The sequence below is a fragment of the Syngnathus floridae genome, chromosome 21 (genome assembly GCF_059516105.1).
Source record: "Syngnathus floridae isolate MCC-2025c chromosome 21, RoL_Sflo_1.0, whole genome shotgun sequence".
NCBI lineage: Eukaryota > Metazoa > Chordata > Actinopteri > Syngnathiformes > Syngnathidae > Syngnathus > Syngnathus floridae.
This window is the reverse complement of record NC_142433.1, coordinates 4,705,591-4,732,303: the sequence shown is the minus strand read 5'-3', so window position 1 is coordinate 4,732,303 and position 26,713 is coordinate 4,705,591. Positions and strand designations below refer to the sequence as shown.

The window sequence follows — 26,713 nt, the reverse complement described above, 5'->3', positions numbered from 1 at the left end:
TTAAATTAAATTAATTACATTTTGGTGAATCCTAATATTTCTTTTGATGGTATAATTCCCATTTTTTAATCTTAAAAAAAAACAACTAATGCACGAATAATAAATCCACTTTATCCTGTCCTATGGCAACAGTGCCAGCAAAAGAAGACTGATGACGTGAGAACTTGACGAAGGTGAGAGCTTACCATCAGTGCCGCCTGCAATTTCTCACCTCACTGATCCACAGCACATTGACCCTTCTTCTCGCTCCTACCTATGACTTTCTCTCAGGCCTTCTCACATCCATCTGAAACACCCACACTTGGAGAACCATTCCACTGTACTCTGGCGGCGTGATAGGAGTCAATTTGTAGTTTGTTGAAATAACATGCTAGAGAAGCTGGATTTGAAATTATGGTGGATGGATTGAGAGGCAGAAGGAGTGCGAAGAGATTCGACAAGTGACCTTGATTCCAAGGGCTGCCCTACAATCAGCGATAAACATACCTTGGCGAAACAATGAATAGTGGACTCAGTGTCAGACGGAATGCTCATGGAAGAATGAGAAAGGAATGTCTAAGAGACTTATCTAGATCTCCTGTCATAGAGGAATTTAGTTGATTATTAAATTAAATATTATGTTTGCAGATATCACAAAGCAGCTTCAAATTGATCACCATAACTAACCAATCAGTTAGCGTTTGTTTTACACTTTTAAATTGCGGCCGTCGTTTCTGACATTGGAATATTGTTCAAGGGCAAATTGCGACGGATGAAGTTTGATGCAGGGTGGAATTATAATGGTGATGTTTTTGAAATGCAAATTTTTTTTATCACAGAGCCTTTCACAAAATAAGTTACCCTCATCAGGACATAAAATACTGACAAATTATTAATGGACTGATGATGAAATAGCATCCATTTACTCATCGGAATTGGCAAAAATCTGCAGCAAAGAGAAATTAATACTTTACCCAGCATGATCCAGTCATAGTAAATCAAAATTTTACAAGCATGTTTTTCAAAATCTAACTAATGAAAGCCTTTACAACGCCAGCGTATCGGAAAATGTGTTGCTATCTCAGCGGGTAGCTAAATCCTCAAGGTTATTCCCAAGCCTTGTTTTTCTTCAAGTACAATAATTGACTCTTAAATGAGGTATGACCGTGATTCATGTGGGAAGAGAATACATAATCCTCGCCATCTCAGCAGAGATTTATAACGTGATGTGGCCCAACTGATGGCCATTTCATCTGATTGAATGTCATGCAAAGTGCTCCATCAAGTCAAGCCCAATCAGTCACAGACTGTCCGGGCTGCAATGACAGCAGCTTTGTCCGTCCAAAATTCTTAACGGGAACTTATGACATGTCAAGCTGGGTAAACGATGTGCGGCTAAATTGCACCCATTTCTGATCATGCACGAAACAGATGGACGGAATAATGTGAATGGAAATTGGAAACTGGAAAATAACGGCTTGCTTTAATTATATTTTATTTTAATTTTATTTTTTAAATTTTATTATTTTATACATTTTATATGATTTTTTTTGTATTATATATATTTCTTGATTATTTAATTATATATATATTTATACCTACACTTTTGATGTTCAATTCTCAGCCCTCCTATTTTTAATCAAACTCCAGTTTTATACCAAGCTGTACGTTAACATGCTTCGGCTTCACTTCTCAGCGATTACATATTGATCATAATAATTCGGTGTCCATACCCAGTCTTATCATCATCTCCTTCTTAGCTGGAGCTTGAATTTTTTTTCAGGGCATCTCACTCCCCCAAAACCTGAATAATGCATTTTGCCCCTTAAAAATAAATTCCACCTGCTATCATAGAGGGAATTATCATACCAAACCGATGTGATCTTCGCAAATGAGAATCATTTGAATAAATCTTCAGGTTACTTTTAAAAAGCTAACACTACCTGGGGGGGGTGAGGAGCACACATACCGTTTTTGCGTTCGAAGTGATCAGAGGAGTCAGCGCCAAGCTTGAAGCATTTGCCAAGTATTCCTTTAGTGGATTATGTGCAAAAAATGGAGGAATATGATGAGAGTGGACTCGCGGGCTCTAACTGGATTTTTCAAAACTCTGGCCACAGGAGAAGTCTCATCTCAACATGGATTCAGACAGGTTATTTTTTTTTTGCCCGCAGACACAAGTACTTGTAAGGAGTATCGGCTTTGGTCAGAGTCATGTACTTGAAATGAATTGAATTATATTTTGGGTGTATTTGCTATGATAATTATTTTCTAAGTATAATATAATATAATATAATATAATATAATATAATATAATATAATATAATATAATATATAAAATAAAATATAATATTATAATATAACACAATATAACATAACATAATATGATTAAATATAACATAATATAATATAATATAATATAATATAATATAATATATAAAATAAAATATAATATTATAATATAACACAATATAACATAACATAATATAATTAAATATAACATATAATATAATATAATATAATATAATATAATATAATATAATATAATATAATATAATATAATATAATATAATATAATAATGCATCGAAACTTCAGGACCATTATAGGCAGACATGCAAATCTAAATCCATCAATTTTAGTTGCTGTCCGACATCATGCTTGGCACTGTACTGCTCGAGTTTATTTTTTTTTCCATTCACTTTCTGGAATTGAGGGGCGACAAGATAATATCCCCATTTTCATGCACTGCTGGGGACAAGTGTGCTTGGCGAGACACATGACTACCGCTTTAAAAGATGTATTATACTTTAAGAGTGATGTGCTTTCATTCTCTGTAACATCGACGGAAACATCAGTCAAGTCACGACTACTTTTTATTTCATTCAGTCGACTGGCTGCTGTTTGGTAGCAGATGGCTGGAAAATGGATCCAAAGGAAGCCAAACCAATAATCCCAATATCTCCAAATTGAACCTGCTATCCATCCATCCAATCAAATCTTACTCCCAAATAACTTCTGACAAAGTGAACAAAGTGAGGTTTCCATTTTTTGGCCTTGCTCCAATCCACCCCACCTCCATCCAAGTTGATACCAAGCCATCAATTCCATTAAGCACTGGCCTCAATCACAAAAACCAAAGCTTCCCATTAGAAGATGTCTTAGATGATGATAAGATTGAGCCCAAGAAATAATCCTGTAAACCACAATCTGTCACAAATTCAAACTTTGCTTGTTCACCTTTTCACTTAGTGATAACTCTCGACAGTTCTTCTTTGACACTTAATTATAAGCTGTTCAGATAAAGGAATTAAGCAGGTCTTCATAAAAAAGCAAAGAATGGGATTTGGGTAACTTCAAATGTTGGAATATTTGCTTTCGATTATATTTCTTTCATGATTTCCCAGGTGTCCTTTCGAAACTTATCCACTGCTGCTTGTTTTATTGCTTCCCACACAAAACAGCAGATTCTTGTTTGTGTACTAACTCACTTCATAATGTCGAAGTTCTGAGCCAAAATTCAAACCTCGGCAATCGACGTGGTTTTGTTAAATTAATTGGAGCTAATTTTTGTTAACATTTTACCGCATAAGAAAGAATCTCTCCACTGCTATTGAGCTTTAATTTAAGAAGGTAAGATGATAAGTTAATTAGGTCACATCCCTTTGGGATAACCAATGCTAATATGAACTTTTATGCTAATTCTTAAAATTGCTTCTGGCCTATGTAATTGAAAAGCTAATACTAACATTTAACATTTCCAAAGGGAAAGTCAGAGAGCCGCAAATGCAGTATAGGGTTTCCTCTGAGGACAAGAAATTCTTGTCTTCAATTGCAATCAAATTATTGAGAAATGCACTCTGGCGATGGAGTTCAGTTTAAATATGTAAATTGGATGAATAGTGGTTAGAATAATGGAATAGTAGAATTCTTGGAATTGGGAGAGTGGCTCAAATAGTAGTTGTTTGGGATCCTCGACAAGATGATTCCCAAACAGCTCTCAAGATTATACAGCAAGGAGCTCCATTGACTTTTTTTACATTCCCGGAATTTTGAAGCAGGTGATTATCAACGGAAGTGAAACCGTTAGGCAAGTGGGGGGGGGACAGACTTTTAATTACGGCCGACTGAATTACAGTGCCCAGATTCAGTGGTGTCTATCGTTGATGGATTCCACTCACGCTAGCATTCTCTCGTCTGTCAACTCCCCAGTGCCCCTTGGCGGTGATTGTATTACTCATTTTTGTGGATCATCCGTCATTTCCAGTCACTGTGAAACATGGCCACATTTTACAACGAGAGAGAGAGAGCCAGGCGACATTTTATATACACTCACCGGTCAGAAAATTAGGCACGACTGCACAAAGCCCCCGAAAAAAAAATATCTCACTGTAATTATTCAGGACTGAAATGTCAAAATATCCACGAGGAAAAAAAATCATTTCGGAATTTTTAATTCAGCGGGTTGATGAGCGTTTGGCTTTGGCAAGCACGGTGAAATGTTGTTTTAAACTGAGCGCTTGCCACAGACTTTGGGTCATCAGTGTGGTCATTAAGCAGACCGTAATGGGCCATGAGAGAGGCTGTTTTCCTCTGGCTTGGAGCCGGGTGACCTCCGGATCAGACCGCTATTACCAGCTAACGGATCGCGCCATTATGTCTCTGATGGAGGGGAACATGACAAAATTTCCCAAGGAGAAGGGCAGAAAAAATGGTCCCTTTTCTGCAAAGTAGCATATGTCATGCTAAACGTTTTGCATATTATTACCAGTAAATCCAATGATGCATCACAGTGAAAAAAAATCCCATTATTGGATCGAGGAGTTAACTCATTTACTTAAACTAATTTTCGACTTATTAAAATTCAATGAACGGTAATGACAAACTTTGATCTTGGGTAGCAGGAAAACATTTATCTTGCGTTCTATTTTAGAATTAAGTCAATGTGACTAATGGCGTGTCAGCGACAGAGACATACTGAGGTGAAATGATCTTTCACCAGGATGGGCCCACCATGCCCTTGCATTGTGACCTTTTGTCCAGTTCATCAATAACGCCGGCGCTTTTTCTCTCAAACTCATTTAGAGTGTACAGAACGTAGGATAGGCGACGCCACGAGGGCGCTCCTTCAGCCCATGCACGTCATGTACTCAGGTATATCCAGACATTTTTCTGCAAAATGATGAACGATCAGGTTAGAGTGGGTTCACCCGTCTACAGTATACGTCGCAATTCAACCTTGTACCGGCAGCCAACACACAAGTCCAACTTATGTTGTCTAGGAATGAGAAAGATTGATTCAAGCATAGCCGCTCTTAACACCGCTGACTTTGGTCACACCATCACAACCGGGATCTCGACGTTGGCCGCCACTTGAAAGTTGCAAGACTTAGTCGGCAAGTCAATGTGGGCGCGGTGTTATATAAAATTGCAAACAGCTCGCCTACATTTTCTGAGAAGTACCTTGGAAAAAAAAAAAAAACATTCAAAAAGCCTCAACGATTTGTATAGTACTGTGAAAATAATTAAAAAGTCAATTTTTCAAAATATGTCACCTTTATGACATTATTCAAGGACGGTAAAAATGTCGCAATAAACAGCCTTTCATCTTAACTGTATATGACTTTTCAAAAATTCAAAAGACACAAAAGAAGCAATACCAAGCAGCTACAGCAAAAGTTTGCAATTCTTTTAACAGCACATCCAGTTAAGTTTGATTTTAAAATGTCACCCACAATTTTCCATCTCTTGTAAATGAGTCACCAGCCTCCTTGGTTTATGTCAACGGTGTGTTACCACAGTTAACTAAGCATCTGGTCTACCCCGCGGGAGTCATTAGCAGTGAAGCTCATCCTTTTTGTTACACAATCCAGTTTGTGTGCGAGCTCAACCCCGAGGCCTTTCGTGTTCCCTGCACACCTGGCTTTTCCCCTCCATCTCCGCCTTGGTTTATTCATCCTCCATGACTTACTGCTCATAGCATCTACATACCAAGCAGAAGACCCTCAAGTCAGATCTGGAATTGGCTTATACACCCAAAAACATCATTGCTCACAGCAAAAAAAATTAAATTTGATCAATGATATTGATTAATATAAACTGGCCCATCTATCATCATTTTATACACCGTATTTTCCGCACTATAAGGCGCACCGGATTATAAGGCGCACCTTCAATGAATGGCCCTTTTTAAAACTTTGTCCATATATAAGATATATACATTTGGCCCGTGGGCCGGACTTTGGACACGCCTGCTGTAGTGGCTCAATATTGGTCCATATATAAGGCGCACCTGATTATGAGGCGCACTGTCGGCTTTTGAGAAAATTTGATGTTTTTAGATGCGCCTTATAGTGCGGAAAATACGGTAATTTTCCTTTCGAATGATTAGTAAAAATGAGACTTTCAAGGTGATGCCAGAAATCATACGTGCTGCATTTCTTTCAAAAAAACAAACCGCTGGGATGAGATTGAAACTGATTTTCTCTTTTAAAGTCCAAAATCATTCGCCATTATCTTCATGATCTCCTTCCTCAATTTGAGATTGATTTTCCCAGGCTAAAAATGAACTCCAAGTAAAGTCAGCTAGCATTAAAGGCAATCCACATTCTGGTGCAGTGCATACAATATTTAACAACTCTGTGCCGCGATGGACGTGATAAATATGCGAGAACGTACTTTTGATGACCCCAAATATGCAATTTTCCCACCATTTTATGTAAGTGTACCTATTGTAGTGTCCAACAAATGTTACTGGAAAGCGTGTCGCTACTACTCGGTAGCAAAGTACAATTAAGCAATTTAATCTCTGCCGCTGGAACATCAGCGAAAAAGCGAGAGTAGAATATAAATATCACGCCACACACTAATGGAGCTCATTTTAGCTAAAGAATATGACCTACAGTATTTCAGAGAGAATCAAGGATAATCATTTAAGAGCTCCTTAAGTGAAGCCAGCGACTTTAATTACTCGGCGAATGTAATTATTCTCTCAATTGCGACCTAGCGCTCAAGAATCTGCAGATACTTGCAACATTAACATTGTTATCATGGATTAACTGAAGAAGAAGGTTAAAAACAGCCATGAGCGCCAGTCGGGATGAGTAAAATAGCTCGACAGATGGATGATATCCCCTCTGCCCACTTGACTGCATGTAATACGCAAAAGTGTGTATGAGTGTGTGTGTACACTATTTTCTGGACTTAGAAATCCACAGTGGGAGGGGCCAAGATCACATCTTTGCTATTAGGAGCCAATCGGGAAAAAGGCTGACTAACTGTTCTGTAATGACCTTGCATCTGTTTTTTGGGGATGTGTGTGTGTGGTGGTAATAAAGGTGCGGGCTTTAGAAGATGCTTAAGAGCTTTAAGGTTAATTGCTTGTGGTGGCAGTCAAACTCGATAGGCTGATCAATGGTCTGTGTATCCTCCAGGTTCATTTCCTCATAATTACAAGACATGTACTAGGCTGACGCATAAGTCTGTCATCGTTAAAATCTTCAGAATGGGCGGGGAGGATGGGAGGGGCGAGTTATTGAAGGAAAAAAGAATCAGAAGAAATCAAAGTTTTCTCACGTTGCACATTTAAGTAAGCGCTGTTTGATATTTGTTTGATATGAAATCATAAAACGCAGGAATAATATATTTCCAATCGATTAATTTTACCAGGTTTAACATTTTAATTAAATTGCATTTGTCGTCATGGTATGGGAGGAGGGTTCATCCAATTACTTTTGGTATAATTTTTAGGATGTTTTTTATCTTGACTGACCTGGGGTGTCATGTGACGGGTGTCTTCTAGTCACTATAATCCTTGGCCTTTATGATTTGCCTACAGGTCTTTCCAAAATGTCATATTAAAAAAGAAGAGGGGGGCAAATAGCTGTCTGCAGTTTGATTAGCGTGTTTTTACTCTGCGCAACAGTAAAAGAAGAGCGAAGGTCTGTGAAGCAAAGATAAATATTATAAAAGAGGCATTATTACATTAGCTGCATTATTTTTGGAATTACCAAAAGCCATTTCTACTGGGTGCTAATGGTCAAAGTATCAGAAAAATGAGAACAGATAGTGGACCAAACATCAGAATATATTGCCAAATGTATTTCATACGCCCCTCTAAAATAAATTTTCATGCTACTGCTAGGGGAAAAAAATCTAAAAGGAAAGAAAAAAAAAAAAAAACTGTCAGAACACTCTGCACATAAAGCACATTTTGTGTCTGCCATAGACCGAACATGTCAGAACCTCCTTCCGGAAATTTCATGCCATTTTAGGGTCTTGCTAAAATGCCAAATGTCTTATACTTCCAAAAAAATATCCATCAAACATAACTTTAGACTGCATGTAACGTTACAAAAAAAAAATATGTTCAATTATTTTTCTTTTTCATATTCTTTCAAAGTTCAGTTGTGCACACGTAGACCGCCTTGACATCTGGAACATCTACAAATTAAGTTTGGGAATCCAACAGGAACACTTGATTATAAAGAGGAAGGAAAAGGTCAGGCAATTCATCAACCGCATACCTGGTCATTACAGCAACACCAATGGAACCCGTGACAAATGAACCCTTCTCACTTTAATGGACTTGGCCTTCTGCTATTCCGAGCACACCCTGCAGAGTGACTCTGAGTCAACAAGGCCCATTCACACGCTCGTAGAGACTCGGAAACACCTCTCGTAACCTCTTCAGCCAAGACCCGGGAATTAACAAGCACCCACTTGGAAGCCGAGTGTACATCAGCTAATGGATGGAATCGTAGGAGGAACATGATCACTGACAGAAGTTGTATTGTGTAACAAAATAGGAGATAATGTCATATAATTAGGGCTGATTTGCATCTATAATATCCTGTATATTCCTTTTTTTTTTTTTTTAATTCAATGTTTTACCAGGTAAGCCAATTGAGAACACTTTCTCATTTACAATGGCGACCTGGAGGCAAGTTGAGTGACGTGCCTTGCCCGAGGACACGACGACATGTGACTGGGATCGAACTGCCAACCCTCCGATTACTAAACGACCCACTCTACGACCTGAGCCACATCCGCCAATTATACAACAACCCCCACACTACCTTTCTCATTGACTGCCCTCACTCTGTCCATAAGTGCAAAAACGAGCCCCACAATATATGTAATTTCCACATCACTCAGCAAAGCATGATAAATGAACGAATGTCAAAAAAGCATGACCTGCAGTCGGAACAGTTTGCACCTCACATGCATCGCGTAACACAATGCTCTCGGTTTGCGGGGGCGTTTGGAAAACGGAAGAAAAGCAGCTCTGCGGATAGGCGATGACAGGTGAGTGGAACATGGAAGGAGGGAATGAGACTCGGCAAAGCAGGTCGCCGTGTCCGGACTCGCCCAACACTAATTATAATGATGAATTACTTTGGCTGTGTGTTTGGGTACGAGTGATTTTATATGGCATCTGCGACTCAAGCCAACACTGTGAAGACAAGGACGAAAAAAAAAATGTCCCCCGTGCTTTAAGTTTGACACCTGTGGTTTAAATCATGTGCATACAGTATGCAACTAAGGAATTTTACATTTCTGCACAGCTGCCGTTTAGAAGCATCAGAAAGTGAGAAGATGAGCACTTCTATCAAACATCAAAGGGAGACACGGTGAGCTTGAGCACAATTAAGGATTCTCAGCCTTGACACCACCGCAATCAAACAGGCCAGGAGTACGAGTTGAAATGAGGACATCAAATGCATCAGCACTTTTCTGCCATTCTGCAAGGGTAGAGTCGTGCAGTATGTTGGAAGTTTAAATTTAAGCAACCGGATTTTCCCCACTATAAGGCGCACCTAAAAACCTCCAATTTTCTCAAAAGCCGACAGTGTGCCTTATAATCTGGTGCGCCTTATATATGGACAAAGTTTTAAAATGTGCCATCCATTGAAGGTGAGCCTTATAATCCGGTGCGCCTTATAGTGCGGAAAATACGGTACTTCTAAAACAAAGTTCCTGGCCCACAATAAAATAAAAAATGGTTCTGAAGAAAAAAAAGCCAAATTCAAAATGATTTGTGGGACAATGGTGATCATTTTGCACAGACATGGAGTGAATCATTGATTTAAAAATTGAGATCTGGCAGCATATCGGGAAAGATTTTGGTGTAAAGAAAAATCATTCACATGGAGTTTTCAATTTCAGCAACACATCAACCGATTTGGAAGTGCAGTGAAAATATCAGCATGGGGGAAGATGCGAGATTCACCGACCAAGCAAGAAATTAGGTTGGCACGCTAAAATCATACAAAATATGTTTGCTGTTCTTTTTTTCAGGGAGAGAATGTTCATCCTGTATATTATTTCACACTTTCTTATTGTTAAAATAATGTAATGGTGAATTTTTTGGTAACACAAGAAGAATTGACAGCAGCACGTCAGGGAAAAAAAAGTTTCTTAAAGGTCACATCACAGGTCTCGTAATAATAAAAAAAAATGCTAAGCGGCATATTTTAAAATGCACCATTTGACTAAAGTCTTTCTAACCTTTAATATGTTTGTGATTTTAATAAATTTTTTTAAGCTCAGTCAGTTTTTGCTCATTATCTTCTCATCTGATTCTCTCTGTTGCCGCCATGCAAAGGGAGCCCTGTTGCCAGGCAACCACGTCGAGCATATGATTAAAACTTTGATTTCCAATCCATCACCTGAGATACCGATGGAGTTTCTTTTCCTGGATGATCTGCAAAGCGGCTGGGATGGACTCATGCATCTACTAACTGCTCGCTAAATGAATTCTCGAAATAAAACATTTGGTTCATGGAAAGTTGAACACCTCGACTCGTCTTGAAGTATGTAGTCAATTCCGGAGTCACCTTCAGACCTGAAGATGTCTGACTCTATTGGAAATGTTCTATTCTGAAGATCGGATTGAAGAGAAAATAAATTTGTTTGGAGCAAAGTGCCTCAAGGGTCTGAAGCAATGAGTAGTCCTCAAGTGCTGGAATTTTAGCCGCCGGGTATTATGGTGATAAACCGATGGCACATTTAGTCGTGACATGGGAGGGTGTGTATGTCCACAGGCTTCCATTTCAAATTCTTAGTAGTAGCAGCAATCCAAGTTTCTTCTAAATGGCCCCTTCTGGCATCCTTAGAGGAAGGAAGATTTTATCTAGAGGCCAAAGATTATAAAATGGTGGCACATATGGGTTAAAATGAGATGTTGGGATAAGATAAGATGGGAGATGTCACAGACAGTAGATTGGGAGACTCAAGATAATATTTTGATCAAACTTTACAACGATATATTTTCCGAACCGACGTCATTCAGTCCAAAATGGCGACTAAGAATTTCTTAAAGACAGCAACAACACGAGGTCACCAAAGGGGTATTACAACACCCGAGGAGATTATTTCTTCCCCCCATTTTTTATTTTCCTAAATATGCACGCTGACTGCTTCTACTTTCTTTTTAATCATCCCCTGCTGCCCTTGTTTTATTGCAATCACAGAATAAAGTCTTTGCTGCGGGGAAAGTCTTCAGAAATAACTCCATATCAGCTCAATCTAATTAGGGATGTCTTAAATACCCCCTCCCTTCCTAAATATACAAAAATAAGGACATCTTTTATGGATGATTATCCATAATTTATCTTCCGAACTGGGAGAGATCCTGTAAATAAGAACATCTCGCTCCATCAGCTCTACTGTTCCATGTGGGGAGTGAAATATTATTAGCATATATAGCACGACTTTATTTTCCATAAGAATAGCTTGTGACAAATGATTCAAGGCCGCTTGTATCAATACCTTCATTTGAGATTCCTGATTCCGTATTTGTGAGATAGATGCAACTGTCGCCATGGCAACGTGGCTTCTCAAATTGTGGTGAAGTGGGTCATAGATTTTTCTGCCGGTGACTCCCTGTCGAGTGCTTATTACCTGTGTGAATGAACTAAGCCTCACCGTGTCATACAAAAAAAAAAAAAAAAAGGTCGACTGCCTGAGGGCAACACTGAGACAGCGTTGAATCTATTCAAGATTCTTCTGCAAAAGTGTCCACAACAAATATAAGCAGCGGGTGCCTGCTGAGTGTGCCATTTTTTTTTTGTTTCTTACAAAAACTTGCCTTTATGTGATGTGAATACAAAAGTACACATGGAAAATAAGTGTGGGGGTTGTGGACACTATTTAAATACAAGGGTGGTTAGCTAGCAACATATCAATTTTGCGAATCTATGCCATGGACGAGGAGTGGGAAATTATTTTTTTTAGGGTCTCTTTTTTGCTATTCATGGTGGGAGTCAGTCCTTGCCACGTGAACTGCAGCAAAGATTTGCAATCCTTAAAAGGCTATTCATTTATTTGGTCCAAAAAAGTAGGAAACTTCTCCTGAAAACTCTTCATTTTCTTTTCCAAAGTGGCTGCTGCTTTTCAAGGTTGTTTACTTCATTCCTCTATTTGTGTCTACATTTTTTTTTTAAGTGTTTGCCTCTTTGCCTTGATGTTATTTTAGTGAAAGGTAGCCAATATATTTTGTTGTTTTGAGTCTGCCTGATAAAAAGTCCAAACCAGACTAAAAAGTCAAAGCTGAAAAACAGTTTTTTTTAAATGTAGGGTTTGCTTTTAAAAAAAAAAAAGCGGGGAAAAAAAAGCAAGTTTAGGAAATTTAATTACGCAACACTGAACAAATTGAGTTGTGATAACAGTACCAAGTGTTTTGATTGATTTTTTTTTTTTTGTCAAATCGCAAACGGCATCTTAATTTTCTCTTTGTTTCGCTTAATGCTTTATTTTACTGGACCACTCTCGGACATGGAAGAAGACATCAGAGCAGGAGGTTTAACTCTCCCAAATCTCCCCCCGGCGAGCTCTGGCTAATGTAAGGCAAAATCCACGCTGCCATCCCAGAAGACATTAGAGAACGGATGAAGGGATTGTCTGATGAGACCAAGTATATATTTGCAGTGTCAGTTAAATTTGTCAACCAGAATCACCATTAGAGACCCAAGTGATTACCAATAAATCACAGCTAGCCTAAGCTTGTTTTTATCAGAACAAAACTATTTGATCAAGTATTTGTCATCATGGAGTTCATGTATCACTCAACAAAACTTTTTTGCATTCAATGTGGTTTAATACATAACCAGAGAAACAACCGTTAATGACGTTTAATAAGCTCGCTGTGAGATAAAAACTTAATTATCATACCTAATGAATGAGTCAAAAGAATAATCCAGACCTATGATAAGAGTCAACTATGAGTCTCCAATTACCATCTGGGGCTAAAAAAAAAAGGAGCTGTCAGGATGATGACAGGGTAATAACAGCAGAAGCCTTTAAGATGCTTCTCCCCTGCTTTCATCTCCCTTTCAATTTATTTATAAAGTGACGACTCTTTATCATTGCTGTCAAATTGATAAATTAGTATGTTTGCATCATTAGTAAGCTCCTATTATGTTATGTTTTATTTGATAACGCATTTGAGTTTCAATTTTGATTGACACTAAATATATATATACCGTATTTTCCGCACTATAAGGCGCATCTAAAAATCTCCAATTTTCTCAAAAGCCGCCTTATAATCAGGTGCGCCTTATATATGGACCAACATTGAGCCACTACAGCAGGCGTGTCCAAAGTCCGGCCCACGGACCAAATGTATATATCTTATATAAGGACAGAGTTTTAAAATGGGCCATTCATTGAAGGTGCACCTTATAATCCGGTGCGCCTTATATATGGACAAAGTTATAAAATGGGCCATTCATTGAAGGTGCGGCTTATATTCCGATGCGCTTTATAGTGCGGAAAGTACGGTACACACAGAAAAAAAATCCTTTGCTTCACTAAAGGTAACAATTATGGAGAATGGAGAACTAAGTGTTGAATTGATCCGTTCCTCCTGTGACTAACGTGCACACTTTACATCTCAAACATACAAATGCACCTTCGACGTGATCTCACAAATGGCTCACGCGGAGGATAAACCATTGGAAAGTGCATTTAAGCAAAATCAGATTCTAATCTGATGAAGAGGCAATTATAGAGAGCCTCAGATAGCAGTGCGTGTTTAATTTATCTGCTTGGAAATGAAATCAATAAGTTCTTTTTGTTCTGCATCATCAAGTTGGTCAAAAAAGCGGCGTGGCTGTTCGAAGAATAAGAAGAGTGAGAAAGGGAAAATGTGGATTTTTTTTTTTTGAAGGCCGACTTTTGGTTTGGATGGACAAATATTGTACATATGCATCATAAGCAATTTCTTTTGGGAGGGCTGGTGCATCGTTGCAGCTAGCTACAGGATGGATCACGACTTTGGTCCCTGAGCAGCTTTCATGAGCACTTAAAAAGCAAGAATGCAGAGGAGAGCTTGTCTTCTTTTATGCTATGCGCATTATTGTTAACACCTTCGGGAACTGCCTCCTCTTAGCAGGCATGCACGTAAAGTTGATCTTCTATATAACAAGCACAGGAAGTTATGTCGGAAAAAAAAAGATTTTGCCCAGTTTGTGGCTCCGAAGAAATACTCAAACATGAATAAATAGTTAGTTTTTTAAGCGTTTTATTCCAAAAACCTTCAAAATAAGTTTCGAGTTCAAGAAAGTAGAATAAGCTTAGACACAATGCAAAGCATCATATACAGACGGATAAAATACATTTTATATATTGCAGACAAGCCATGGTGGGTCTTACATATGTACAATACTTATGTAAACTTTTATGTACACTCTTTTTACAAATACAAAAAGATTTGATTTTGTTTTCTTTGTATATATTTATATAGATTTATTTATAGAATTTTCATAGACTCCCCACTAGCATTTGTACTACAATGATGGGAAAATTATGTGTCAATTTCATTTTTTTTCCATTTTATATTACAAATGTATTTTCACAAAAATATATCTCTGTACAAAAATGTTTTTTTTTAATTTGTTAATATTCTCTCTCTTTTTTTTAGCGACATTACATAGTTCTCTTGTCCGTGTTTCTCTCATTGCCCTTGGACCCGATCCATCAGTCTTTTCCTTTTAGACATTTTCTTAACTTTTGCAACAAAGAGGATTTTTTTTTTTTTTTTGGCTGGTTGCAAAAGGAAAGCACACCGAAAAGTATTTTGTGCTAAAAAGCATTTCTTTTGACAATACCGGCAAACAGCGGATCTTGAATTCAGATACACAGTGAAATTAAACATATTCAAACAAATAACCGGTCCTTTACCAACTTAAAAGCTGGAGTCACTAATCTTTTTTTTTTTTCTTTTTCTGAAAGCTGGAGATAAATTGCATTGAGTGGGACTGAATAACACAGCAGTGAAGCTTTGGCACGTTTGCCTACAACAAAATACGCTTTATATCTTGAATTTCATGATACGTACAGTACAAATTGTTAGATCGGAATTAGCAATAAAAATGGGGACAGCTCTTAATCGCATCCCCCACTGACAGGAAATTGAGCAAAGTCTACGGCAAGTAGAGCAGAGGGTTGAGCTGAAGAGAGCTGTGCCTTGATGATAACAAAAATGTGTCAAGGATGGACGGAGTCTATATGTCTTTAAATATGCAAAAAGAACCAGGATGGTGCCAGATAGCTCTCAAACCATAACTCCTACTTCTTCACTTAACTCGAGTGCACTTTGAGAAAACTTTGCTGAATATGACCAAATCGCCCTACATAGAAAGAAGCTCTCAAATTTCTCGGCCCCCCGTCGTAAAAACATTATGAGTAGACGTGAAACGGAACAAAAACATGATCTTTGGTTGATACTTTAAAATCTCCCGGCTACGGCCAATCCGCTATTCACTAAAATGTCAAACGTTATGAAAAACTTTCAGCTCCTTCATGTTACTGTGATTCATGCACATTATGACCCCCCCCCCCGATTTATGCAATTTAGAATTCAACCAACTGAAACTGTCAAAGCGCTATAATGAGGTCATGACAAGGCACTATGATGAACATAAAGTGCTTCTTGGAAAGAGGAGAGGGTAGAAAAATACGGAGGACAAAAGTTCGGTCTTTTCGACTGAGCCCTTGTGTTTACACACAAACAATCATTTGTATTTAATTCTAGTTGTCACGGTCGATTTAACGACTGTCAATCTAAAGTCCAAATGTTTCTCGTACTAGTTTAGTACAAACTCAATTAAGCTTATGAAAGGGCATTATTATCTATTAAATATGTCACGGAAGAAATGTTGGGGTAAAAAAAAAAACTCAATTAAAAGGAACACAGACGATTTGAATGAATGAAAACATCCAAGATTCCGAACAATATGAAAAGAATACATGAATATTCTAGACAACTTTGAGAAGTAAACGGCAATGAAGATAACGTAGACTTCCTGCGAAATCTCCAAGGTAATTCAATTGTTTCCTTTTCCATCAATTCACAAGTGAGCAGACCTGGCAAGGGGCAATATTCTATCTGTGGCGTTGCGATAAGTGAGGGCTGTAAAAGTAATAACATAGTAAAAGCAATTACCGGCCCACAGCCGCTCGGATTCAAGGAACATTACAGTGATTGGTTTCAAAGGGCGAGATTTTTGAGGGAAACTTTGTACGTCGGTGATTATAAACATTGGGTTAAATGCCTTTTTGAATGGATGCTGATTTGTCAAAGTCAAACTTATTAAACCATTTTTTTATGTGTACCGTTTTTTCCGCACTATAAGGCGCACCTAAAAACCTCCAATTTTCTCAAAAGCCGACAGTGCGCCTTATACTCCAGTGCGCCTATTATATATACACCAATATGGATTCATGGATGAGGATTAATTTATTAAAGTAAGCTTTATGAGTTTATTTTGTGTGTTGTGTGATATTAACGTTTGAGCAACGTTGAGTTATTGATATATTGTTATTGGTTTCACTATTTCGAGTGTTACTATATTGTGATTGCATTAACGTTTGAGCAATGTTGAGTTATTTATTCTATGCGCCTTATAATCCGGTGCACCTTATATATGGACAAAGTTTTAAAACGGGCCATTTATTGAAGGTGCATTTTATAATCCGGTGTGCCTTATAGTGCGGAAAATACGGTATAAGTACTGTTTGTGTATATGCATGTACAAATATATGTTTAGCATTTTTGCTAGCCGGACAGTTCTTTAGTTGTTGGTCTTCAATTAATTTGAGAAGAAATTTTTAATATGATTTCCAGAAAGTATGAGACTAATCATTATTCTAGCAAATTGCCTGTTGTCAAATCCTTGCCGAAGCCTTAAGCAACGTATTCATGGCAAGTCAGGACAAAACAAATCATCTCAATGTTTTTTTTTTTTTTTTTCGGAGCTGCCAGAAGTTAGTTTACGGGAAAGATCACAAAGTAATCCGCCTGACGTTAATCACCGATTCATCAAAATACCTTTTGTTGAACACATCGATGTCAACTAGTATATGGTCTCAAAAAGAACAACGTGACATTAGCGCTTCGCACGTTGAGCTACATCCATGAGGACCAAAGAGAAAGTTGTGACTGATGTTTATGTAAAATCTGACGATTATTCCTTGAAGAATAAAGAGAACTTAGTATGCTGAATAAAAATACCGACTGGGGGTCAGGTTGCAGATACCAACAAAACACTAAGTGCTTTTTCTGCAGCCCTTAGCAGTCTCCACTGGACACCACTGCCCAGCGTGGTGAAGTCAACAAAAAATTCCTCATCAAAGAATGCAAGCGGCGTAAAGGGCGAATACAAACAAACAAATGAAAAGAATGATAAATGTCTGTCTGCCATTAGCTTGACTTGTATGTTATCTCAACAGTTTCAAGTCTTGAAATTCCCTTTGGGTTTAGGCGGTAAGGAGAGTGGTCACAGCTTTGCTTCCAGCATTTACTTTCTCTCGGAATGCACGTTGAGGTGCAAACGTTTCCTCAAGATGGGGTAAGAAGTTATCCAGTCGCAATGAAGCATTTTGTTGTTGAAGAGTTGCTGCGTTGTTTCATTTATAGGAGCATAGTTTCCCCCAACTGAGTTGTTTCCTGACTGTTTTTCAGTGACTAAAATATTTTTTGTCTTGCCCCCTTTGCTCAAGGAAGAGATGTCCAAGATGATCGAGCACACCGCTCCTCCCTTGACTGGAAGATTGATTCAAAAGGGATGTGGAAATAATGGAATAAATATGATAAAAATAATGGGTAGTCGAAAATATAAATGGCATGGGAGGGATGAAAAAATCGGATATTTGAAATGATGCAAAGACATGACAAGAGAAAAACAGAGATTATTTTCTGAAATGTTCCACATCGGAGAATCTGTTTGTAGTTGGTGTAAGTAGTTCTGTAAAACCGTATAGCAGCAAAAGATTTCTTACCTTGAGTTGAAGCTGTCGCTATACAGCTGTGCATACTGTGCTAACTGTGAACTCCGCCTCGTTAGCCATGATGTCAGTCGGCTGAATGTTCCGATCGTACATGGGGTTCTCAAATGTAGCCCGTCCGTTGGTGTTTTCATGGCCCACGTAACCATTGAAAGGGACATTGGGTCTTCTTCTGGAATACGACAATACCAAGAACGAAAGGTGATCCAATTAACAACAATACAACTGTAATTTGCTCACTCCCACAACGGCGCAAACATCCTTCTCAAGTATATAAGCAACACTTTGAGCGTACCTATGTTTGTAGAGGTACAGGGCGAAGCCTGCGATGATCATGGCTATAAAAGGCACTAATATGGCGGCTGCCACTGAACTGCTGTTGGAGGCAAAGTTATAGGCCGTATTGTCTCTGCTGGGATCTAAACTCTCTGCAAAGAAGGGATAACATTAATTAATTAAGGATGTGAATACAGAGAAACCCGAATATCCTCTCCAAACTTTGTCAACAACCACTCAAAAATAAAAATGAAACAAATATGGTCATTAATATAGTTGGAAGGGCGCTGGCAGCAATGTGGAATTTACATAATAGTTTGGGCAGACAAGTGACCTTTGAAAGTTTACCCCGCCGCTTTACTTTAATTCCCCCCTTTGGGAACGTCAAAACCCATTGTCGTAAAAATCACTCTCGGTTACAGGCATGTGTTACTTGTAAAGCATTTTCTAATTTAGAAAGGCGCGCGTGTGTGTCCGCGCCAATGCCAGCAGAACGACAGCCCACCTGTTGTTATTCAGCCCTTTTCCGAAATAAAAACAGGTGACAGGTTGAGAAGGAATTCAATTAGCGGCTCATGTTGTGCTTGCCAATCATCTCCCTTTGGATACACCGAGCCGTGTCATTTGTCCGCAGTTGGTTCCCAGTAAATTATGCAAGTTTTAACCAAGCTCTGCAAGACTACGAGCAGAACTCAACAATTGCTTTGTTCCGAGGCGACATATTTCTCCACCTGATCTTTTCATGCCCCCTAAAGCCAGCAAGTAGAGCACTTCAGTCTTTTATCCAAACTGCAAAAATCATTAATGGACTAATCATAAGTGGTGACCATACATGGCGGGATTGGATCAATGTGCCATTATCACAGCGGAAATTTAAACTCGGCAAGTCAAATAAAGGCCTGAGCACACCTTGGCCACTGTGTTCAGAGTCAATGGCTGCATTAAAAATGGATAATTATAATATTCAATAAATAAAAATAAATTGAATAATAAATGTAATGAATATTTAATAAATTTAATAATTATTTAATTATATATATATATATAATTATATTTAATAAATTTACTAATTATAATAAATACATATAGAAATGACTATAGAATATTATTTCTCAAACTTTATCGAGTTAATAATGAAGAAATATGTCAATATACTCGAATATGATCCCCCCCACCCCTCAAATGGCTTTCTTCATCCTTTTAATTATTTTTATATATATTATTATATTTAATAAATTTAATAATTATAATAAATATATGTAGAAATATATATACAATATTATTTCTCAAACTTTATTGAGTTAATAATGAAGAAAACCGTCAATATACTCTAATATGACCCCCCTCAAATAGCTTTCTTCATCCTTTTAATGTGTTCAAAGAACAAACCAGGGTGTGGGAGGGACCGGAGGAATAAATCTTTCTTGTGTACACATTGCACGACTGTAGCAGGCTTCCAGATTAATGGAGTGGAGCTGGAAGGATTTGTTGCGGCAAAAAAAAAAAAAAAAAAAAAACACGTCTTGGAGTATTTTAGGTGGCAGACATGAAACAGAACACACGATTTAGGGGGATAAAGCTTCTTCACCTTGAAACTCCAAACTATATTTACAGTGTCAACTGTGAGATTACGCAACAGAGCCAAGAGAGAACACTGCAAACATATTCTGGCCTGCGGAGTCATATTCAGCAGCTTTATTTGTGACCACATTATTGTAGATGCAGTTGATTTGAAAACAAAAACTTAGGAATGCACGTTTGTTTTATTGAAGTGGGAAACTCACTTACCCAATCTCTGCAGACCAAACTGTCCAAAGCCTTTACCACGGACAAATCCTTGGTACACAAAGGAGTTGGATGAAGAGATGTAGGACACCTACCGAGGGAGAAGCAAAGAAAGACAGCAACATCCAATCATATCCAAGCGCTGCAAAAAATGAAGTGCCAGCTGTCGAAAATATTTTACTTGTGCAACTTACGTGTCCATCCAAAGCCCAATTGTCGATTTTGAACTTGTTGACGAATATCTCCACGGGGCCTCGGATTTGGTGCACCTGAAGCAGTAGCTGGGCTTCTTCTCTTTTGTAAGTACCTTTAGAAAGAACCAATCAATAATGGACATTAATGAATAGATAAGACATGCTGAATATTGCGCAATCAGCTTTAATCGTGTTCTGCCATCGCTTCAACAACAGCCCCGATTTTAAATGCATGATTTTGTGTGTTGCGACAATATCATGAAGCGAGAAGTGATGAGACCTTGCTTTCTCCTAATGCAAATTTGCATTTTAATGATCACAGCTGCACAGCAAGTATGCCACGGGGAAAATGTTAAAGCTTTTCTCTTTCATAACGGCGGCAATAATCCACATCATATAAGCGCCTTCAATGATTTCTTGCTCCTTGTCCACAAATGAAATAATCTGTTCAGTCTGTTAAGATGAGGTCAGTGAGTTGAAAAACATTATGCAAGGTTTTGCGATTGCCACTTTTCATTTCTGGAGTACCAACCGGCGAGTTTGAGCTCCACGCCACTGTGGTCAAGTAATGTTCCATTCACTCGGTTGCTAAAAGATTCAAAGGCAGTGATGCTGAGCATAGCTGGCTGCTTCTTCCCCAAATACTCATAGGACCCCCTCCAGAGAGAGTTCTTTGCAAAGACCCCACCCGGTACTGAAATGACAAAGGTAGAAAGGTAAATTTCATGTTGATAACCTGGAAAAGATTAGAAAGCAGCTTGTCTTACCTGGTAATTTGGAAGGAGGCTCCTGCACTGTCCCCACGGGGCTCTTACCACTCGGACGATTATCAGCTGTGGAGCACATCATATCATGAAGAAGACATTTTGGGGCGAGCGTGCCAAAATGATATGACTTTGAAAACAATAAACTCAAAGACCATTAGTGGAGCATTCAGCGAGCGCCTAGAACTTGCGACTGAACCCGATGAAAGAATCAAAGTCCCTGCTCAACTACGGAGCCATTAGACCTTCAACAAAGGTCTCAACACCCACAAAGGGCTGCAGAAGTAAACATGTGAACTAAGTCTTTTTATCAGACGCCAGTATTTGATCCGCCCAGTCCATAATTGCACCCAACAGAAGTGTGAAACTCCCATTAGGGAGCAAATATTTTCAACATACTTATCCCTAACCACATTACTAGAAAGCTCAGGTTCTTAATATAGAAAGCCGAGGCGGAGTTTAATGCTATACCTCGAAAATGTACTCCTTTGCACATGTTTTTAGCAATTATCTCCAAACATGTGTAATGTCTTTTAAAAAACAACTCTAATTTCACTTCACAAGGTCTTAAATTGGAAGTAGCAATCATCCGGACAGGGTTATTACTAGCAAGTTTTAATGGCTCTTATTTTCACTTTAATGTATTTAGGAAAACACTTAAGACGGTCAATTTGTCAGACGGAACTTGTTAACGCTTCCTCACCATATATAAAAGAAGGAAAATCGATGGTAAACATTGTGCTTATCAGCTTATGTCCTCTTGGTAATGTTGCTAAGACTACTTTGTATATATATAGATAGATTTCAACAATTTTCCGAAAAAGGTTGTGAAACCTTTTGGATATTTAAGTAGCAATGAGAAGTACTCCACAATGGAAGCCTCATGAGATTATTTCTACCTGCACAGAGAGGTGGTTTCCCAGTCCAGCTCCCATCGGACTTGCAGGTTCTGTGCTCTGATCCTTCAGCCAAGTAAAATCCGGGTTGGCACGTATAGATCAGCGTGTAGCCAAGGGATGGCAGTTCAATGGCTCGCACGTCCGATTGGGCTGGCAGCTCTGGCTGGCTGCAGTGGTGAGCTGGTAAGGTGTTTAAGCATGGAGATTGACAGAAGGTCAAGAAGAGCAATAGTTGACTATCAACACCAAAGCATATATACCAATTACTGTATTTTCCGGACTATAAGGCGCACCTAAAAACCTACAATTTTCTCAAAAGCCGACAGTGCACATTATAGTCTGGTGCGCCTTATATATGGGCCAAATTCCTAAATTTAAACTGTCCCGAAGCATTCTGTCATGAAATCAATCATAAGTGGCCTGCTGAAGACTATGAATCATGAATCAAAAAGTCTACGGATCATTATTTTGTGATTATAAAGTAATTTGTTGTGTCTGAACTTGAAATAAAAAAAGATAAAATGGAGAATGATTTGATTTGGATTAAAAAACTGACATGATGGATTAATAGTGCGCCTTATAGTCCGGTGCGCCTTATATAAGGACAAATTTTTAAAATAGGCCATTCATTGAAGGTGCGCCTTATAGTCCGGTGCACCTTATAGTCCGGAAGATACGGTAGCTTACCGATGCACTCGGGTTGAAATCCACTCCAAGTGAGGTTGGGCAGACACGTGCGAGAAATTGAACCCTGCAGCAAGTAACCTTTTCTGCAGCTGAAGAACACAGTGCTGCTGATCTGGAAGCAGCAAAACACAAGGACGTGAAAATATAATTTGGATAGAAGCCGTTGGATGCTCCAAATGATGCACAATAAATGCCATATAAAGCGCACTATTTTTTTTTAAAAGCCGGCTATAAAGATTGTTACTCTATCATTGGAGGCTATAAAGCAACACTCAATTGGACCCTCTTTTATAATTAAGACAGCATGAATCTGTTTTGGATTTAAAGAAAGTCTGAGAACTAGTGCCAGATTAATGCTAATTCGGACCATTTACTGAATCGCGATTAAATACTTAACACTGGATTTTTAATTAAGATTTTATCCTACCTGATAGCCTTGACTGTTGTTTTGATTACCAAAGAGGGGGCTGCCCGGATCGGTGCAAGAGGTGTGAGTGGGATCTGCAACAAAGTTTTGTTTAATATTCATGACACCCACAACAATCAAATATTTCATCACAACAGAAATGATGTGAAATACTGTCTGCTGTGTTATGTTGGTCACGAATGATAATTTTACTGCAGTTGTTGCGACAGTCACCAATAAAACTGAAGTTTGCAGCGGGTTGTAGTTTTTGTTTTACAGTTGCAGCGGATATATAAAAGTGAACACAAACCTCTTCAAGTGTGACTTTTTTTGTGATATAAAAATCTGTTTACATCTACGTGAAATGTACCTATGCAAGAGGGCTGAGTTCCACTCCAGGTGCCGTCATATTGGCAATACCTCCTGGTCGAGCCCACCAGGATCAGAGGGGCTATGCATGAAAAGGAGACCGAGGACAGGTAAGTGAAACCTCGGTCTTCCCTTCTCCCTTGGGCAGGCAAGCCCGGGTCTCCGCAAAACACAGCTGCAAAAACAAAGACAGAAAATCAGTCTTACAGAATAAAAGACATAATATTGCCATTGTTGTGACTTACGGAAGCACTGTGGTTTCTCCCCACTCCAATTCCCATTGCCTTGGCAAGTTAGCACGGTGGGTAGTGATAGCTGGTAACCTTGGTTACACGAGTAGCTGATGCTGGAGCCCCAGTTAAAATCCGTACCTACGACTTGTCCATTCGGAATGACTGGCGGAGAACCGCAGACTATTGCTACAAATGAGAGATGAAAAAATAATATCCAATATTCTTCCCCATGGAATCATTCACGAGGTGAGACAACAATACCTTTGCACAGAGGCTTGGTTCCATTCCAAGTTCGAGCCTTGGTGCAAATGAGGGTGGAGGCCCGATCAGCATCCATGGTGAACCCAGGAGAACATTGGTAACTAACGGTCTGATTGTAAATAAAATCACTTCCAAGTCTCACTCCATTAGCTGGAACTCCAGGGTCACCACAGTTGATTACTGCAAAAAAAAAAAATCAAGTTTAGGGTAACCGTCAAAGATATAAGGCCGGCATATGATTTTTGAGAAACTTGACTTGCTGGCTCTCCGGTCAGGGCAGTTAATTACCTGAGCACTCGGGCATGTTGCCGGTCCAGGTTCCATTTATCGTACAGTGTCGGGTCAGCAGGCCAGTAGAGTAGTAGCCATCCCTGCAGGCGTAAGTTATGGATCTGGAGAAGGTTAGCCCATCGTGGATCAGGATCTGGGCATTCCGAGGGGTTCCGGGGTTTCCACAGGATATCACTAAAATCGGGAAAGAGAGAGAGATTTAGTTGCTGGGCAACAATGACAGTTATTATATTTCATCCCATCCATCAACTCCAAATTTGCTTTCTGTTAATTAGGCCGGTAAAATGAGATCAGTCTATTGCCATATCCGACATTATTAGGAATTTAATCTGTTAATGTGATTCTAAATGGGACGTGTGACTTGAACTTTGGTGATCAGACACAAGCAGAGGTTCTTTGCATTGCAGTCACCAGCTTGCATCAGACTGTCAAAGCCCCGAGGGTCTAGGTCCTCCATAATGACCAGATGTGGTCCGGTCTTTGAAGCTGGCGCCAGCTAAGAACAGGTGGGTGACGCCGGCCGGCTCACATGTGCAAACCAAAATGGGAATGAGCCAAAAGGAGGTATGGCAGAGTGACGGTAGCAGAAGGAGACTGAGGTGAGCTGCAAATATCGAATTTCAGAAAAATAAAATAGAGCCCAAGAAGAGTAGTCAAAGGTAGGAAATATTTTCGGAATATTTGTTCACTTTGCAAAACCAGATATCAATTAAAAATTCTCTCCCTATTCCCTTTCATTCAATTCCAATTTTAATTTTCATTGTTAGATGAGCCCACACTGACTAACCTGATTTCTCAACCCGAGTTCAACATTTTCATGATAATGACATATCAGCAATGTAATTCGCTCCGGAGAGAAAATATTATTTTGCATATTTATTTTGCATAAGGCATCCAGTGAATATAATTTTCAACTTCAATAACCCCGCATCAACTCCCGAGCGTCTCTGTTAGAGACAGTGCTCATTAAAGACGACTTCTCCATCCGACACATTCATTTAATTTTACGCCACTTGTCAATATCTGCAGTGCAGTCGTCTCTTTTTTTATTCCCGTTAGTGTCCTCCAGCTCTTTATTTTGAATCCCAAGGCATTTCCTGGCCGGTTGGGCTGTGTAATCACTCTTTTGGGTCTGGCTCTGTGTCTCAAGTCAGATGTGTCCGGAATATCTTTGCAATGCGTGGAGGATTGCATGAGTAGATTGGCTATCGACCTCCAGTGTCTGCTTTGGGTACAAACAAGGAAGTTGTTCTGTTCCATGCTCACAGATACCTAAAGTCTGCAGCTGTTTTGGTTTTCCTGCAGTAATATTAGAATTTCAAATTAACTTTCAGATTCCCACCAATCATTTAGCGTCTGCTTGGCCGGCGGCATCAACATCTGCTGATCTAGTGACAAGAAATACAGCATCCATCTGTGTTCCTTACCATGGCACTCAGGTTGAGTACCAAGCCAAGTCCCGTTGGCCAGGCACGTTCGCTCTGGAGAACCTTTGAGCGTGTAACCCGGCTCACAGCTGAAGCGCACCGCACTGCCCACTGTAAATTCCTCCCCCAACCGGATGCCATGAACGGGAACACCTGGATCTCCACAAAGGCCCGCCGAGTCACCTAAGAAGCGAAAAACAGATAAATTGAGAAAAAAAATCCATAAAAATAAAGAGCTAATGGGGGAAAAAGCAAAGGAACCACTTTTGGGTTTGAGTACTTTTTATGATGGCTATTTTCCCGACTTTATCTCTGTTGGTGTGTTGAGATTTGTGGATTTAAAGTGACTCCTCATATGTTCTTCCACAAAGTAGGAGTGCAAGGGTAAACATCTTTATTGAGCTTCATAAACAAGCGAGGAAACGGTATAGGTACCTCGCTCCTCCGTCTAATATAAGTTAAATGAAGTACTTTTATGGAGGACACTTTTTGTCCTTGAGACCAGCAGCTATTCCTTCAGTCCACCTAAAGCAATACAAACTATTTACTTGGTGAGAAATGAAATATTTTGGGGGGGATTCAATCTATAATTTGAAGTTTGGACACATATGGTTCCAAAGTTGGTACCGGAGCAATGTGGTGGTGAGCCGCTCCATTGGGCATCCAGCTGGCACATACGGGTCGTGTTCCCGATGATGCTACGTTGGCCGATGCAGCTGTAGCGGATGACCGATCCGACGGTTCGCCGGTCGCCCGAGATCTGGGCGTAGGGCGGTATGCTCGGGCGCTCACACAACACCACTGTCAGAAATTGAGAAAGTACCGGTTAGCTTGGAGATATTAAATCCAGATGCTA

The 26,713-nt window shown here is 39.2% G+C and overlaps 1 protein-coding gene and 1 long non-coding RNA gene across 5 annotated transcripts in view; one reads left to right on the top strand and one right to left on the bottom strand.

The window, feature by feature from the left end:
* csmd2 (CUB and Sushi multiple domains 2) overlaps nt 1-26,713 on the bottom strand; it is a 126,895-nt gene that overhangs the window by 27,592 nt on the left and 72,590 nt on the right. For 3 of the 4 annotated variants that reach the window (XM_088364401.1, XM_088364402.1, XM_088364403.1), the window contains exons 57-71: nt 26,485-26,658; nt 25,858-26,040; nt 24,428-24,604; nt 24,140-24,319; nt 23,891-24,064; nt 23,647-23,820; nt 23,298-23,371; nt 22,871-22,982; nt 22,184-22,363; nt 21,288-21,353; nt 21,053-21,214; nt 20,521-20,633; nt 20,330-20,417; nt 18,561-18,693; nt 18,260-18,437 (exon numbers count right to left, since the gene is read on the bottom strand). In XM_088364401.1, coding sequence (XP_088220527.1) covers nt 18,278-18,437; nt 18,561-18,693; nt 20,330-20,417; nt 20,521-20,633; nt 21,053-21,214; nt 21,288-21,353; nt 22,184-22,363; nt 22,871-22,982; nt 23,298-23,371; nt 23,647-23,820; nt 23,891-24,064; nt 24,140-24,319; nt 24,428-24,604; nt 25,858-26,040; nt 26,485-26,658 — 2,150 coding nt within the window. In that variant the 3' untranslated portion in view covers nt 18,260-18,277. Of the gene's footprint in view, nt 1-14,484; nt 18,024-18,259; nt 18,438-18,560; nt 18,694-20,329; nt 20,418-20,520; nt 20,634-21,052; nt 21,215-21,287; nt 21,354-22,183; nt 22,364-22,870; nt 22,983-23,297; nt 23,372-23,646; nt 23,821-23,890; nt 24,065-24,139; nt 24,320-24,427; nt 24,605-25,857; nt 26,041-26,484; nt 26,659-26,713 lie in introns of those variants that run through there. The other variant, XM_088364400.1, reaches the window with a different exon arrangement.
* On the top strand, nt 9,243-10,196 carry LOC148380057 (uncharacterized). Its single transcript, XR_015854984.1, has 3 exons — nt 9,243-9,283; nt 9,544-9,609; nt 10,145-10,196. It is a non-coding gene; the product is annotated as an uncharacterized LOC148380057 (long non-coding RNA).